Source organism: Scomber scombrus, chromosome 2, assembly GCF_963691925.1.
Source record: "Scomber scombrus chromosome 2, fScoSco1.1, whole genome shotgun sequence".
NCBI classification, from domain to species: Eukaryota; Metazoa; Chordata; class Actinopteri; order Scombriformes; family Scombridae; genus Scomber; species Scomber scombrus.
Window position 1 is genome coordinate 15,477,771 of NC_084971.1, and position 14,601 is coordinate 15,492,371.

The 14,601-nt window shown below is 39.7% G+C and overlaps 1 protein-coding gene across 4 annotated transcripts in view; it reads left to right on the forward strand.

Moving 5' to 3' along the window:
• The window catches only part of LOC133989994 (septin-9-like), a 61,007-nt gene that overhangs the window by 24,030 nt on the left and 22,376 nt on the right, over positions 1–14,601 (forward strand). The window contains exon 1 of one of the 4 annotated variants that reach the window (XM_062428193.1): positions 1,111–1,310. The exons of 2 other annotated variants lie outside the window; for them this stretch is intronic. In XM_062428193.1, coding sequence (XP_062284177.1) covers positions 1,262–1,310 — 49 coding nt within the window. In that variant the 5' untranslated portion in view covers positions 1,111–1,261. Of the gene's footprint in view, positions 1–1,110; positions 1,311–5,063; positions 5,085–14,601 lie in introns of those variants that run through there. One more of the 4 variants, XM_062428209.1, reaches the window with a different exon arrangement.

Here is a 14,601-nt window from a genome sequence, read left to right on the forward strand (position 1 = left end):
CTCATGTTTATCGTGTTTATGTATTTATACCAATTTCAACAATTTCAATTCAAGATTCTGCAAAAACATCAGGGTCCACTAAGCTGTGAATAAGTCTCTATTTTCAGTCCAAACAACAAACATTCATTAGTTTAGTGTACAGCATAGACCTATTTCACATCACTTAACAGTTCAATACAGGGGAAGGGGAAGTAATACATCTTTTACACCTTCTGGCATTAATCCTTGTCGCCTCTTTTGCATTTAAATACTTGCACCCTCCTCAACCCACAGATTCAAGGTTTGGATTAGCCACGGGAGCCTTGTGTAGACATATTGTTTAGCTGACTGATTGTTCCCTCAGTTCAGCTTTTATTGAATCATTAATTGCACTTAGTTTGCAACAATTGGCACAAGCTTTAAAAATAATTGAAATGCAGCACTGATCTATGACTGGATCTTATGCCATAACTGAGGCTTGCAGCAATGACTTAGGGATTTAGAGAATATGATGGCAGCTTTGTGGTTTATGGGCAATTAGTTTCTTCAAAGAACACCATCATCTCTTGAGAAAAGCATTGGCAATGAAGCTTGGAGGAACTTCGGGTGAATGGGGTGAACTACGTGGTGATGCAACAAAGCAGACTGAAGAGATGAACATCATTTAGGGGAAGAGAGGGCAGAGGAAGGAAGCATACACACAAATGAAGATTTAGAGGAAAGAACAAGTTGCCTCACATAAGTTGCTTGGATGACATTATTCAGAGAGTAAAGTGCTTCTTGTAAAAAGATGGTTTGTGGTCTCTAAAAGCAGAATTTCTCTCACTGTCTCCATCTGCTTTGCTGTGTCTAGACATGGAAGGTTTCTATTATAGATAATTAGCATCACAACTGGCTTAATGTTTCTTGAAGATGTGCAGCAACCGCACAGAGTCTAATCACAGAGCTCCCTTCGTCTTCTCTACGTTTTTGGAGTTGAGTCAGCCATGTCCCTCGCCCCCACACATCCAGTGAGAGGCCAGGGATTCCCCAGAAAGCTGATCCCCTTGGAATTACTGTGTTTATTGTTCATTGGGGAAGGCTTTAACCCCAGAACATCAGAAATAGAGAGTATACAGTGGTGTGCATCCAGGAAGTGTAGCTAGTTAGATCAGCAGCTGCAACATAGACAAAACTTGAAGGCTGTAAAATATTTGCAGCTCTTCTTGCCTTATCAGAGTTTTGTTTCTTGAATTTGAAGTGGAAGCAAAAGAAAGAAGACACAAAAAGGAACACGGGAGAGATGGCTTCTACTTGCAGTGTTAACAACAACCATGAGATGGAAACCCTCTGTGAGTATCTGGTTGTTTTTTGTGTCTGTGGGAGAGCTTAGATGTTGTAAACTATCACTCGGAAGAGGCAGAAGGGATAACTGGTTTCCATTAGAGGCATATTTGCAGGATTTTCCTAACAGCAATATATAGACTCGTAGTAATCCCTCTAAGCATCACTTATGACTCACTAGAAGTATATTTATCTGCAGAGACTCTGCCCTCTGCCTATATTTTCTTATTATTTTGCTGTGTTCAGGATGCGTCTAGGAGTCAACCTTTGGGCAATGGGTGTGTTGCCCCCAGCCAATAAACGGGGTGTAGGGTGTGAGGTTGGGACTTGTAGCATAACAGCCAGGTTACATTGCTGTCTCCGTCTACCTACTCTGCTTCGCTCTGCTTTCTGTCTCTGTGTCATGGATGTATAAAGAGCTGCAGGTCTATGTGTCTGCTTGAACAAAGGCAGGCCTGAGCTATACACACACTAAGCAGAGAGGCCACAGTGGACAGTGTGAAGTTCACCCACAAAATCCGATAACACAGTACTTTTATGAAGGGTTGTGCAGAAGTGTGGTCATGTCCACTTGTGCTTTAAAACATAACCACTATGGAACAATCAGAAAATAACGTTTTATTTATGTGAATCACAGCAATAAAGACACAATGAACAAACAGTTAGCCCACCAAAATCTGACCAGTTTATCTTCTTTGTGGTCAGTATTCTAAAAACAGCATGGAGTTTTTACAGTAAAAAGGTGATGACAAAGCAAACACATGCCTGAGTTATTGTAATCTTGATGTAAAATGTGCAAGCTGGGGTCTGGGGAACAAACCTGGAACAGTAATGTATTTAATGTCAACATGTGAAGTAGCTGAAGATATATACACATATTTATCCATCTGCACTGTTAATGTATGTTCAGTGATTCCAACCATAGGGGGGATTGGGAGGCCATGTTAGGGTGTTGAGATAAACCATCTTCACTCATCACACACATGCTTTCTCCATTTATACCACAGGGGAGCAGAAAAACCACAGAAAAAAACACAACAGGAAGTCTCCAACAGACCCAACTATCTTCCCTCTCCAAGCCAAGCCAGATGTTCTTCCTCTTTCCCCTTTTCCCTACTGCTCTTCACTCTTGCAACCACTCCCACCACGCCCCCACCCCCCTACTCCTCCTCCAACATCCATCTCTTCCCCCCCCCCCCCTTTATCCCCTTCTTTCTCCTTGCTTTCTATGCTTCCTCCAGCTCTCTCCCTCTCTCAGGGAGGATGTGTCACTGAGTCACTCGGTCTGCTAAGTCATGGCAATGACTCTTTTAATCTGCTCCATATGTGCTCGACCCTGATTGGGTGGCCCTCAGCAATCAGCCCTGACCTCCAGGCCAATCACAGAGCTCCCCAATGGGGCTCACAGTATGCCAGTCATCACTGTTTATTAGTCTTAAATTACCTCTTTGTTCACTATGTATCAAAGAAGAAAATACTGACACAGTCAGGATTCCTTAATTTTGGATTTGCAGAGGAGGAATAAGCACATGATTTCACTTTTGAAAAATGAGACTCTTGTTGAGTTTTGTAAATAGAATATTTCAGTGGGATATCTCACCCATACAGCGCTCTTCTTCAGCTGTTTTCTGAAATCTGTTAACTGGCATTGCTCGTAGCGCAAACAGGGGCCTATATTGTGCAGTATATACTCATGAGTTTACATGAAAATTGTCCATTACTGCACGTGCATACACAAACACACTTATACCTAAGACAGTTAACCATCAATCAAGGAATCTAATCTAATTGAACTTATTTACAATAAATCTTTTGCTCAAAGCTGCGTCTTAGGCTTTCAACAGGACCAATAAAATAACACCAATGCTATACAGCAGACCTCTCCTTTAATCTTTGGTTCCCACGAGAGGAAATAGCAACTTCAGACCCTGGTACAGTAGGTCATGAGTTTCACACTGACAGCATTGTTTATTGTTTAGTAAGAATGATATGGAAAATATTCTCTTTGATAAAAAAGAAATGGTACAGTGGGAATGTGTCATTTACTTTTTGTTCTGCTTCCATGTGAGATAGACCTGTGACAGATTTAGAGTCTTGATCACCAAAAAAACAACAAAAAAAATTGCTCAGAGACAGTTTGTTGCTAGACGTTATTGCGTTTTTATTGCAATGAATCAATCAATAATCCTGCTAGCAGACTAAATATTAACCAGAAAGATCTGTGCTGAAACTGAGCCCATCTCAGTGCTCACATTGTGAAACCAAGTCTACAGTTGTACAATGTGTCTCAAAGAGCAGGAAATATTACGTTGCAAGATATTGACATGAAATCGTTTTTTCAATCTGAACCTAGGAGACTAATCTCAAGTGCATCCGGTTGCATAGGATCTGTCTTAATGTGAAATCACGCATTAAATCAATTCTACTGCATGTTTTTTCAATAGCACAACTGGATGCTTTGTGTTGATTAGACTTGATAAAATGATAACAATAATGAATGTGTGCCAATAGTGTGCAGGAAAGATTGCCTGCATTTATGCTTCTATACATGCATATTCACAGTGAAACCACAGCCAAGTGTGAAGTTCAGCTCCAGCTCAGACAGGAAGGAAGCATTTGTGCTGAATGTTATGAAAACTTCTCTCAGGCCTTTAGTCTGTATGCTGGTGGAAAAAAAAGTAGAGTCACATCAACAAAGGAACAAATTAATCATTCTCCCCCTTCCAGTTGGTCAAGATCAAATCCATTTTAGAACCAGAATCTTTCTTTAATCATAGACTCTATTCTTAGAGAATATATTTTCACATGTCGACTACATTAGTGCATTACAGTCGGTGGATCGGTTGTGATAAATGTGAATCTCTCTGTTGCGGGTGAACCAGGACACAGGAAGTGTACCAGAGTGATATAGATTTCCAGGGAGCATTTGGGTTGTGGAACCACTTTTGTCTGTTTTGCAGCCAGGATTTACTTCTGTGCAGTTTGATTCGCTCTAGATGTTGTTTTATGAGCATTTTAATATTTCTGCAAGCTTTTTTAAGGATGATCACCATTAAATTGCAGGAACAAATTGAGCTGTTTGTTATGTGTCTTTAGTCAAGGACTCTTCTTGCTTAAACAGATTTCCTAACATTACACATGTTCTTTTTTGAGTCAAGGCTTTAATCATAAGTCAGCCACAGTTTTGTGGGATGGAGATGAGTGTGTTTGTTTGTCAGAGAGAAAATAAGAAAGAGAGCCCTTGAGGAGCCGGATTGAAGGAGAGAGATGACCAAATGTTTTCAGCCTCCACACACAGACATAATCCAATACCCTCCCATGTGAAACAAAGCAGTGGGAGGGAGAGAGCAGATGGACACACACAAGGACGGAGAAATAAAAAGGATATCACCTCTTGACTTATACTTCCAGGCGCGCACACACATACAGAGGGAAAATTCTGAAAATGAATGTTCCTGCATTTGTCCATAAACACACTCCCTCACTGTCATTCATTTCGATTAAACTGAAACACACACACACAACTTTTCCTCAAGTGGGTTTACTTAGTCGCACGTGGTTTGAGATAGCCTGCTATATCCACAAAGTCTTCCATTCACTTTCTCTTGAATGAGGGGTGTGGCATGCCAAATGCCTTCCTAGCCACTTGGGGTGGTGGTCACATGACGGTGCTGTGGGCGTGGCAAATGCAGCAGCAGTCGGCCTCACCAGCTGGAGCTGTGATTGAGAGGGGAAGAGAGAGAAAAGAGAGAAGAGGAAAGAGAAGAGCAGGGAAGGGTTGGGTGAGTTGATTTCTATGTTTGCAGCATGTTTTTCGTCTTGAAATGAGAGCTGTGAAATATTTTGGAAAGAGGAGAAAGAGGGGTTAAAGGGGGAGGGAGAAAGAAACAGAAGTGGGGAGAAATTGATTGGTGCTCTGAGGCTTTTGGTGTCAAAGTTAGTTTGCCAGGTGTCTCGTGTGTGCTGTGTTGAAAATTAACTTTTGAGGCTGAGAGGTACCAGTACCAGGCTGAGAGTGAGTGTGTTTTTGGCAGGAGATCTGTAGAAAACCTCTAATTTAGCGTTGCACTATCTCATTTATTTTATTTTTTCTCTCTCTATCCATTCCCTTTCCCATTGTGCAGGAGTTTGGGGGGTCAGCACGATCACCCCCCTCCTCTCCACACACTCTCCTCCTCCTCTTCCCCTCTCCTATTTCTTTCTCCCTTCCCCTCCCATTGTGTCTTCAGCTCTGGAGCATGCATGGATAATCAATCTGCTATAATGGGACAAACAGAGTGTTGACCAATCAGGACAGACCTTATTACTCTTTTTAAGTCTCAAGGGATCTCTCTGGTCATGTTTATCCTTTAGCCTCAGCTCTCATCACATCAGAAAGAGTTTTGAGGCTGACTTTGATCTAGTGCAGTGAATTAGCCAGACACTGATGGAGCCAAGCTGTTTTGACATTATTTAATTTTGACAATCCCTTGTGTTTGCTCTTTTTAGAGGGTTTGTTGCCAAGTTCAAGGAGAGTTGAGGAGTCAAACAGGTCGTTATTCTCTGTGACAGTTTTGCTCTCCCACAGGGACTCCTCTCTTCTCCTAACGCTTGTCAGTTGCTTCTGGTGGGAATCAACCACCTGGTTAGTCACTTAGTTTTAATCTTTTGCCCTGGAAGCATAGTCAAACTTCTAAAAAATATATTTAAAAAGTATTCTTTGTTTTCAGTGCATCACAGGGTCTACTTATACCCATTGTGCAGTGCATTTGTTGAATAGTCACTTTGTTGGATGCTGCACCCAGAAATCTTACTCTCAAAGTAACATTTATTTAACAGTGTGTCATGTTTTTCTAGTCATAAATAAACATTGTGTTTTGGTTTGGCACCTATTCATATTTTGCAAGGTTAGAGTGCATTAGGGCTTAGAACATTATGATGGAAGTATATGATGGCCATTTCCATGCTCAATTATGTCTCATAAGTTGTTGAAACAATTTGTGGGTTGATACCATTTTTTACATTTAGTGCAAAATTTAACCTATAAAAATCTCTCCAAATTATCACACATTACACCACATTAACACACCAAGACCTTGAGGAACAACATAGAAAATCCTACCTGTAATTTGGAATCAAAAACTTTATGATTTCTGTTAGAATTGCATATTTTGACAATTTGATGGAGATCACTTCTGTTCTGGAAACTGTTCAAAAAAACCCTTTTTGTCAGAACACCTAGAAAAGCCTTGCATGGTGTGAATGCCCTGGGTCTCCAGTTTGTGATTGTAAAGTTTCATGAGACTGTGATTATCCCAGAGGTCACACTAGGTCACAATGTTATACAGTGAGGTTAAAAATTCAAAAAATGGTCTCACTACAATAAAATGGCTATTGTGGAGACTAACATCACCACACATTAATACAATCGGGCTCATTGAAGACTCTCAGATTTCCAGTAATACTAAATTACTATATATTTATTAAGACTGTTTAGGGACCCCAGTATGTAAAAATGTTAAAATGCACAATCTTTTAGAGTAGGCAAAAATAACACATTTACTATATTCAAAAAATGGCAAGATTTTGCGCAAAACTCCATGGGATTAGTATGAAGTGGGCATGTCTATAAAGGGGAGACTCAGGGTACCCATAAACCCAATTTTAATTCAGATATCTTGAGGTGAAAGGTCAAGGCACCCCTTTGAAAATGGCCATGCCAGTTTTTCCCCTCACCAAAATTTAGCCTAAATTTGGAGTGCCAATTACCCCACTTACCAACAAGCTATCATGACAAGGTAGGTACCAGTGGATTCCTGTAGGTCTTCCCTTTAGCTTTAAAAGTGAGCCCACTACAGCCTCTGAAAGACAGTAATGTCTGCTGAGGATGCCGACACCCTTTGGAAAGTTAGGAGATTAATGCTCAATTCCAATTTTTTAGTCAGATCCAATCTTTTTGTTTTGATGGTTCATGTTTGTAAGTGACATGTATTCAGCTACAGAGTGAACACTGTCACGATATGAAACCTCTTTTTCTCTCCATTGACCCTTGTTTTTGTTCAGTTGTGCAAACAGAGTATTATTAAATTAACTGAATCAGTTTTCTGGAGCTTACAAAATAGCAAACAATACCACTGATATTCCTAATGCTGCATCATATCTGATTTACATAAAGAATTAATACAATAAACTATGACAATGGATGTCAGTTAAATCCACTCAGCCATTGTTTGCATGTTGCTAATCACATTCACTCACTAATATGTAATTCAATCAGTGCAGATAAACACATCATTAGTATTGTTTGGGCCCAGCAGCATGAAATTCACACAGAGGTTTTTTTTCTTGCTCTGATAAAATTAGCCCTAATGATAGTGAGTTATTTTGGGTTGCAGGTGCACTCAAAGATTTTGAACCTGCTTTATCCACCGCTGTACAGATTTGCTGTAACCTGTTGGTTCCATCATGTCACACAGTTCAGTGTACGTTTGACCCATGTATTTGACCAAATAATGTACGGTGGAGGCAACAGAGCTGAAAGGAGAGGCATGAATGTGTTTTACAGAAAACAACCACACTGTTTGTCTGAAAATATTCTTTCCCACATTACAGTAATGTCTTCATAGACCTTCAGATAATTGTATCCATGTGGAATCTCATATGCTATCTTCTTTTCTGTTCAGTCAGCAAGTTAAGAATGTAGTTCTTGTGTTATTGTTACTGGTTTTCCTCCATCAGCAGTTTGTAGCAGCATATTCTTTCTAAAACATACTTGACACATAGATAAATACATTTCTGCAGAAAAAAAATCTCACTCAAAAAGCTGTCCTGTAGAGTGAGAGGAGAATACTGTAGTGGAAGGATGTTTTCTGTTCTACATTTATGTGGCAGAAGGGAGGAAATCCAACATGTGTGTCCTGTCAGAGAGTCTGAGGTGGTCTCATCTACAGCGCTGTGGCAGTATTATGCCTCAAGCCACCATGGGTCATCTGTAAGAGTGTTTTTGAATCTGGGATGATAATTGGAATTTACAGAAACAGGTCTCTGAGTCTTGTCACATTTATTTACATGAAAATTCATGAAGATATCTGACATGACAGTATAAACAGAAAACCACAACAACCAAATGCATCCCTTTAGCTAGACTTAATAGTACAGATTTTTGCAAAGAAGTATAGAAACATTGATATCTTAAACTGCAACATACATACTGTTTGAGTTTCATCCTCTATTGCTATTGACACTTGGATTCATAGATGTAGTTGTAGATTTTGGAATCCATTGAATAAGACATTAATTGTTCTATATGGGCAGCAGTTTCAATCATTTCCAAGGCTGCAGGCTGTTTCCCTCTCACTGAGGCCTCTAAACAGAAACATTTTGACTTTCGATACTGCTTGTCTGCCCTCATGTATCTCCAAACATTAAAATGGTGAACTTATAAAGAGTCCAATGATAAATATGTGGTACATTTCATTTGAAAATCACTAGTGAAATTGAGAGCAAAATCTCGAAGTCCGCCCCGAACAATGTGGTACTTCTCATTTCCTCTCATTAAGCGCTACACAGCCTTCAGCGATGAAATATTTGAACCAGCCAGACCCTTTCCCACTTCATATTTGGTGGTTGTGTGATTTACTGTACCATGGGCTCTGTTTGTCCTTTACCCTGTACCAGTTCCCCTACTGCAGCTGTTGATGGGTCTGCGGCTGGACCCTCCTAGTTCCCCTTCCATGTTTCTCAGAAATGTTTGGGCTTTGAGTTACGGTTGTGGTCAGTTAACCTTAAAGCACTGAAAGCTGCCCAGATCAGCAGGCTCTCACAATGCTACTCGGCACCATAACGACTCCCCTGCTGTGTTAGGCTTTGCTTTTTTCATTTTCTCAGTTTCTGCTTACAGCTATCGATCCAAACTGTGCTCACTCTCGTTGTGTTTTTCAGCATGTTGCTGTTATTGTAGCATTTATCTCACATCTCATCTCTATTCGGTCATAACCTCACTGACCCCTCCATCTACAGCTCCTTTTCTCACCCAGTCTTCCTCTCTTCTCACTCTTTCAATCTTTTTGAGGTGTTTTGGGACAAGTCATTAGCTACACTACCAGGAGTTTCCATGGGGAGAGCTGTATTTTAAACACAGAGCAACACCATCTGCTTTGTTCTATGTTAGGCCAGGGGTCGCATTCTCAGTGGGCCGACACAAGTGAGACAAGACTGAAAGATGAAGTGGGCTGGTAGCATTCTTCAGTTCCTTTTCTTAAGTGCCGATGTCTGTTTGTGTCAGCTGTGCCCGTCATCGAGCTCACTGAACCTCATCATCTCACATGGCAGGGAGCTGTTATGATGGAGAAACGCATCTAATTTTTTAATCGTCTTGTTCCGCCTGTTTCAAAGTACAGATGGGGGATTGAGTTAGAGGGATTTCCTCTTGGATGTACATGACAGCCTGCAGTGAGAACCTCCTCCATCCTCCCAGCTCCCCTCTCTCAACCTCACTCTGTCACTACCTAATGTAAACACACCATCGTGTTATCTCCCTCACACAGAGCGCAGTGTAGCATTAAGCTACTGACATGATATTAACACCTACTGGAAAGGGGCTTTGTAGGGAAAGAAAACGTTTGAAGCTGGTACCATTGTAATCACTGCCACAATATTAGCTGTGATGCCAATTAGCTTAGTAGCCTGTTATATCCTTCTTTTTTCAGTTTAAACTTGTGACTGGCCCAGTGATGTTGGCAGAGACAATTCAAAGTTCTGTTATGCGTTTCTTTGAAAAACATAAATACCAATAGGCTGATTGCCAGGCTTCAATATAAGTGACGAATGCTGCTACTTGGCAACTCAATATGGCCCACTCTTGTAGTGTTTGTAGTTCTGATTGCTTCAAAGACATTTTCTATTAAGCTTTTACTGCTGTAGTGTAGTTCAAGTTTTGATCCAGCATTACAACTTTTCTGCAAATGTTGTTCAGTCTCTAAGCTTTTATATCAAAATGATGTTAACCAAAAAAGAAAAAAAGACCATCTGTTGTAATGACTTGCTGACATGACATGGACAAGTTTTTAGTTTTTAGTTTTTAGTTTTTAGTTTTTAGTTTTTAGTTTTTAGTTTTGAAGTTCTGCCTGTGAAATATACTTAAAGCTTTAATGATCTGAACTCAAATGTGGGTGTTAGCCATACACTCTGCATAACAGATTGTGTACCTCATTATCACTGTTGGGGGTAAGCCACTATATTGTGTCATACTGCGTTCCACTAAATGTATTAGTGCCATTGCTCACTACCAGGAAAACAACCAATTAAAATAGAAAATAGTCGTTAAATGTTTAAAATAGGATTGAAAATAGTACATTAGTCATGTCTTGTCTGAAAAAGCACATGCTTTGCCTGACCGTCTTCATAAATCTAGGTTATAAAATTTATAGACAACATTAAATTACACATATGTTAATCCTGTGTTCATGTGACGCATTAATGTCTTTCAGTCAACTCTTGTGCTCATTCTGGACGCTCCATCTATCTCCGCCAGAAGGCAGCAGGCATAAAACTTACTGATCTCCTCTTTAGAGGGAGCAACCAAATCTCCGGTTTAAAAAAAAAAAAAAGAAAAACGAGAGAGGAAAAAAATAGTGGACAGAAGATACACACACACACACACACACACACACACACACACACACACACACACACACACACACACACACACACACACACACACACACACACACACACACACACACACACACACACACACACACACAGGAAAGGGAAAACTGCAATGAGGGCAGAGATTCAGGAGTTTCGTAGGAGCCATGTTTTTAAGAAGTAACAGAGCTTTCAAATAGAGGACAGTATTTAAGAGCTGTCAGTAACAGTGTGAGTGGAAGAACAGACATGATACCTTTTTTTCCCAAAGCTCAACTCCCCAAGGAGCGACTGGACAGCTTTTGAGCATATGCTTAGACAGAGTGAAGGCAATGAAGAGAAGAAAACCCAAGTACATTGTATAACTACAGGCACCACTACTGGAAAAAAAACCCAACAGAATGTGTTGATGTGATACAGAATGGTTTTATCAGTACTTAAGAAAACGAATCATCAAGATTTAGGCATCCCACAAATTTTCTAATCAAAGGCAGCATTGTTTGCTACATGGGTGTTATTTGTAGTAAACAACCTCAGTCACGATCCACATGACTGAAAATAAAATTTAGGCAAGTCCAGTGTGGATCAAAGACCTTTCTTGTCCTCACTGCAGGCCTACTTTATGGTTAAGGCTGAATCTCTCCATCTGATTACTGATTTGGTATTCAGGTGCAATGACGCTCATATTATCTGCCTGCTACAGAGAACAAGAGAAAATCATTTAGTATTGTTGAGGTCTCATTTCCTTGCAACTGTACCCTGCATAACAGCAGCAGGATTTTCCAAACATTCATCTTAAAGGTGGAACAGAGGAGTAACATAAATGCAGGATGTATTAAAACTTTAGGATTTTGTGATGCCAAAAATTGTGTGATGAACTGTTTGAATCCAGAAAAAACAAATTATGGTCAGCTATATAATCCCCCCAACACAGACCAGTTCCTTATGTACAGCATCAGTCATCAACCACACCATTTAAACAGTTCACTTGCATCAGGGCTAATTACATGCTGCGCATGCCATGAATCATTTCACTGATTTTTTTCTGTCTCTCTCTCTTTTTAATCCCTTGTTTCTTTCTCTTTTCTACAGCACATTTACCATTCTGATATTGTCATACAAAACCTTCCTTCTTAACAATTTCTGTATAATTTAAAGCAAGGCTGGAAAGTGGTGAAATGGCAGCCGTGGATCGAAGGAAACTGCATTTCTTTGGTTTTTAGGGGGCTTCTCAAGAAGACAATGAAGGCTTTGTTTCTGGCCGTGGTGTGATTGAGTTTCACTCCGTAAATATTAAATATAGGGTTGGATGTGATGTGCCTGATGGGATTTTAATGAAGGGCTTGTGAATAGAGTGTTGAGTTATGTGTAGATGAAATGGGAAGGGGATTCTCTGTTATAGTGAAACAGAAAATTGTACAGTATCTGTTTGAAGGGGAACACTGTGTTAGTTTTCCAGGAGGGTTATATTACCGGTCAGTTTGAGGAAGGAACAAAGTGGTTTTGATGCTTCAGGATAGTGGTTATTGAGTTCTGTCAGCTGAATGTTTATATGTTACATATTTTTTTCAGTGATGTATTACTTTTCTATGAAGGTCGTGACGAAGCAAGAATGCTGCCTGACAGCAGTTTTGTATGTTTTGGTCTCCACTGAGCTATATGGGCAATTAAGATTACCAAAAATGTATTCTGCTTTTTGTGTTATCAAGGCAACTATATGAATACAGTCTCAAAAACTGCACAGAATCTTATGACAACTCTACTATAATGTAATGGTTATAACTGAGAGGCTACATGTGCAGACTTTCAGAAGCTTATCTACCTTTGGAAAGAAATACATAAAATTTGTATACTGATGCAGTAATAATCCCTAATTTTGTATTTCACGTTACTGTTTTGGTTCAATACATATGTTCTTTAACCCTCTACTACAGCAAGAAAAAAAGTATTAAATATTCTTCCGTGAAATTGAGAATAGGAATAATAATGTATTAAAACAGGTCCCCTGTGATTTAGTGTAGCTCTTCCATAAAGTTTGGGGACTTTTGATACAACAAAAAAATCAGTGCAGCAGAAGCCAAGATATCCTAGATTTTAGTTGCTAATATAAAGATCCGCTGTCATGACATCTCATTTAGCCTCTGTTCAACTACATTGTGTAACTCACTGCATTTCTTTCATTTGCCTTTCTGAAAAATTGAAGCACGTTCCTGGGTTTTACTTTCCATAGTCTCAGACAACTTGGCATCTACTTGCTAACAGAAGTTGAAAGTTTGTAGTTGTAATCTCTGCTTACAACCTTACAGCGTTTGCTCCTCCCTGTCCTACTTTTATTACAGATGTGTTTGGGCTGTGAGCCTGTGAACAACTAGGGCTTAGTGTTTCTTAAACGCTGTTAAAAAACATAAATAAATCATCAGGGTTATTGTCTCAGACTTTCATATATTGGTTTCACAGACTGTGTAGTACTTGTTGCGATGAATAAACTAATCTTCACATGTACAATTTGATGGAGTGCCCCTTTAAGCAACAATCATTTCCAGTGCGGAAATAAATGCTGTGGTTTTGTCTGCTGCACACTCATGGGCAAACAGGAAACCATAAGACACATGACAGAACATCATTTTTACTGCATGGGTGAAATACAAGCACTTTGAAACACAGGAAAACAGCAATTATTTTGCCTTGCAGAGAATATAGCCTTAACTGTTTTAAAGATTACTTAATGCAGAGTTTAAACACACAGGGAGATGTTATCTTTAGAATCTATTAATATGTATGTATATGTTAATGCTGAAACTTGAAATAACCCCCATTCAACTATAAGTGCCCTCCTTTGGAGATAAAGGACTCAAGTCATCTCTTTGATGGGATCTATCCATTCATGCAAGGAGAAGGCCTGAACTCATCTCCATTCATTAAACATAGCTCTAAAATCAGCTAATCCTCAAGTGCTGCTTTTTCATGCACGAGGTTTAAAAAAATTCATCCGATAAGTGTATTTATTGGAAGAAATCTTTACTCTTCACATCTGTTTGCAATTGAAGCAGGCTTCATTTGGAGCATTTGTATTGATGAAGAAAGATTAGAGGCAGGCCAAATACATATTTCAATGTGCAGCCCTTTCGGTCGGGTACATGAGGTACAAAAATAAATATACAAAAAGCAGTGGACAATGTTCGCTAATGACCAGCTCATCTGAAGCCCTAAGAATGAAAGAGGTTTCATTTGTAAGCAGTGCTATTGGAAATAAAAGTGCTCAGTTGGACCAAATAAGAAGGAGAAGTTAATATCAAAGCAACAGGGTAGTTGTCAGGCTGGGTAACACTGGATGTGTTAATGTGTGTTCATTAGGCCTGTGCATTTGCCTCTGCCAGAGTGTGACTGTTTGTCTATTCTTAGAGTGCTACACTGTAAACCTGCAGATGGCCTGAGACTGGAACTGTCATGGTGCCCAGGAGGCAGTTAGGCTGTAGACCTGGAAATATGTCATTAGAGCTAATATGCATTCTGTCCTTCAAATGGCTACTAATGTAACTGGGCTCAATGCAAAAGAGTTCAGTGGAGGGTTAGCCAAATGACTCTTTCTAACACTATACAAACACATCTCATAGGCTAAAGATAAATCGATCCAAAAAACTCAAGAACACTGTATCAATTCCAAGGCGCTAC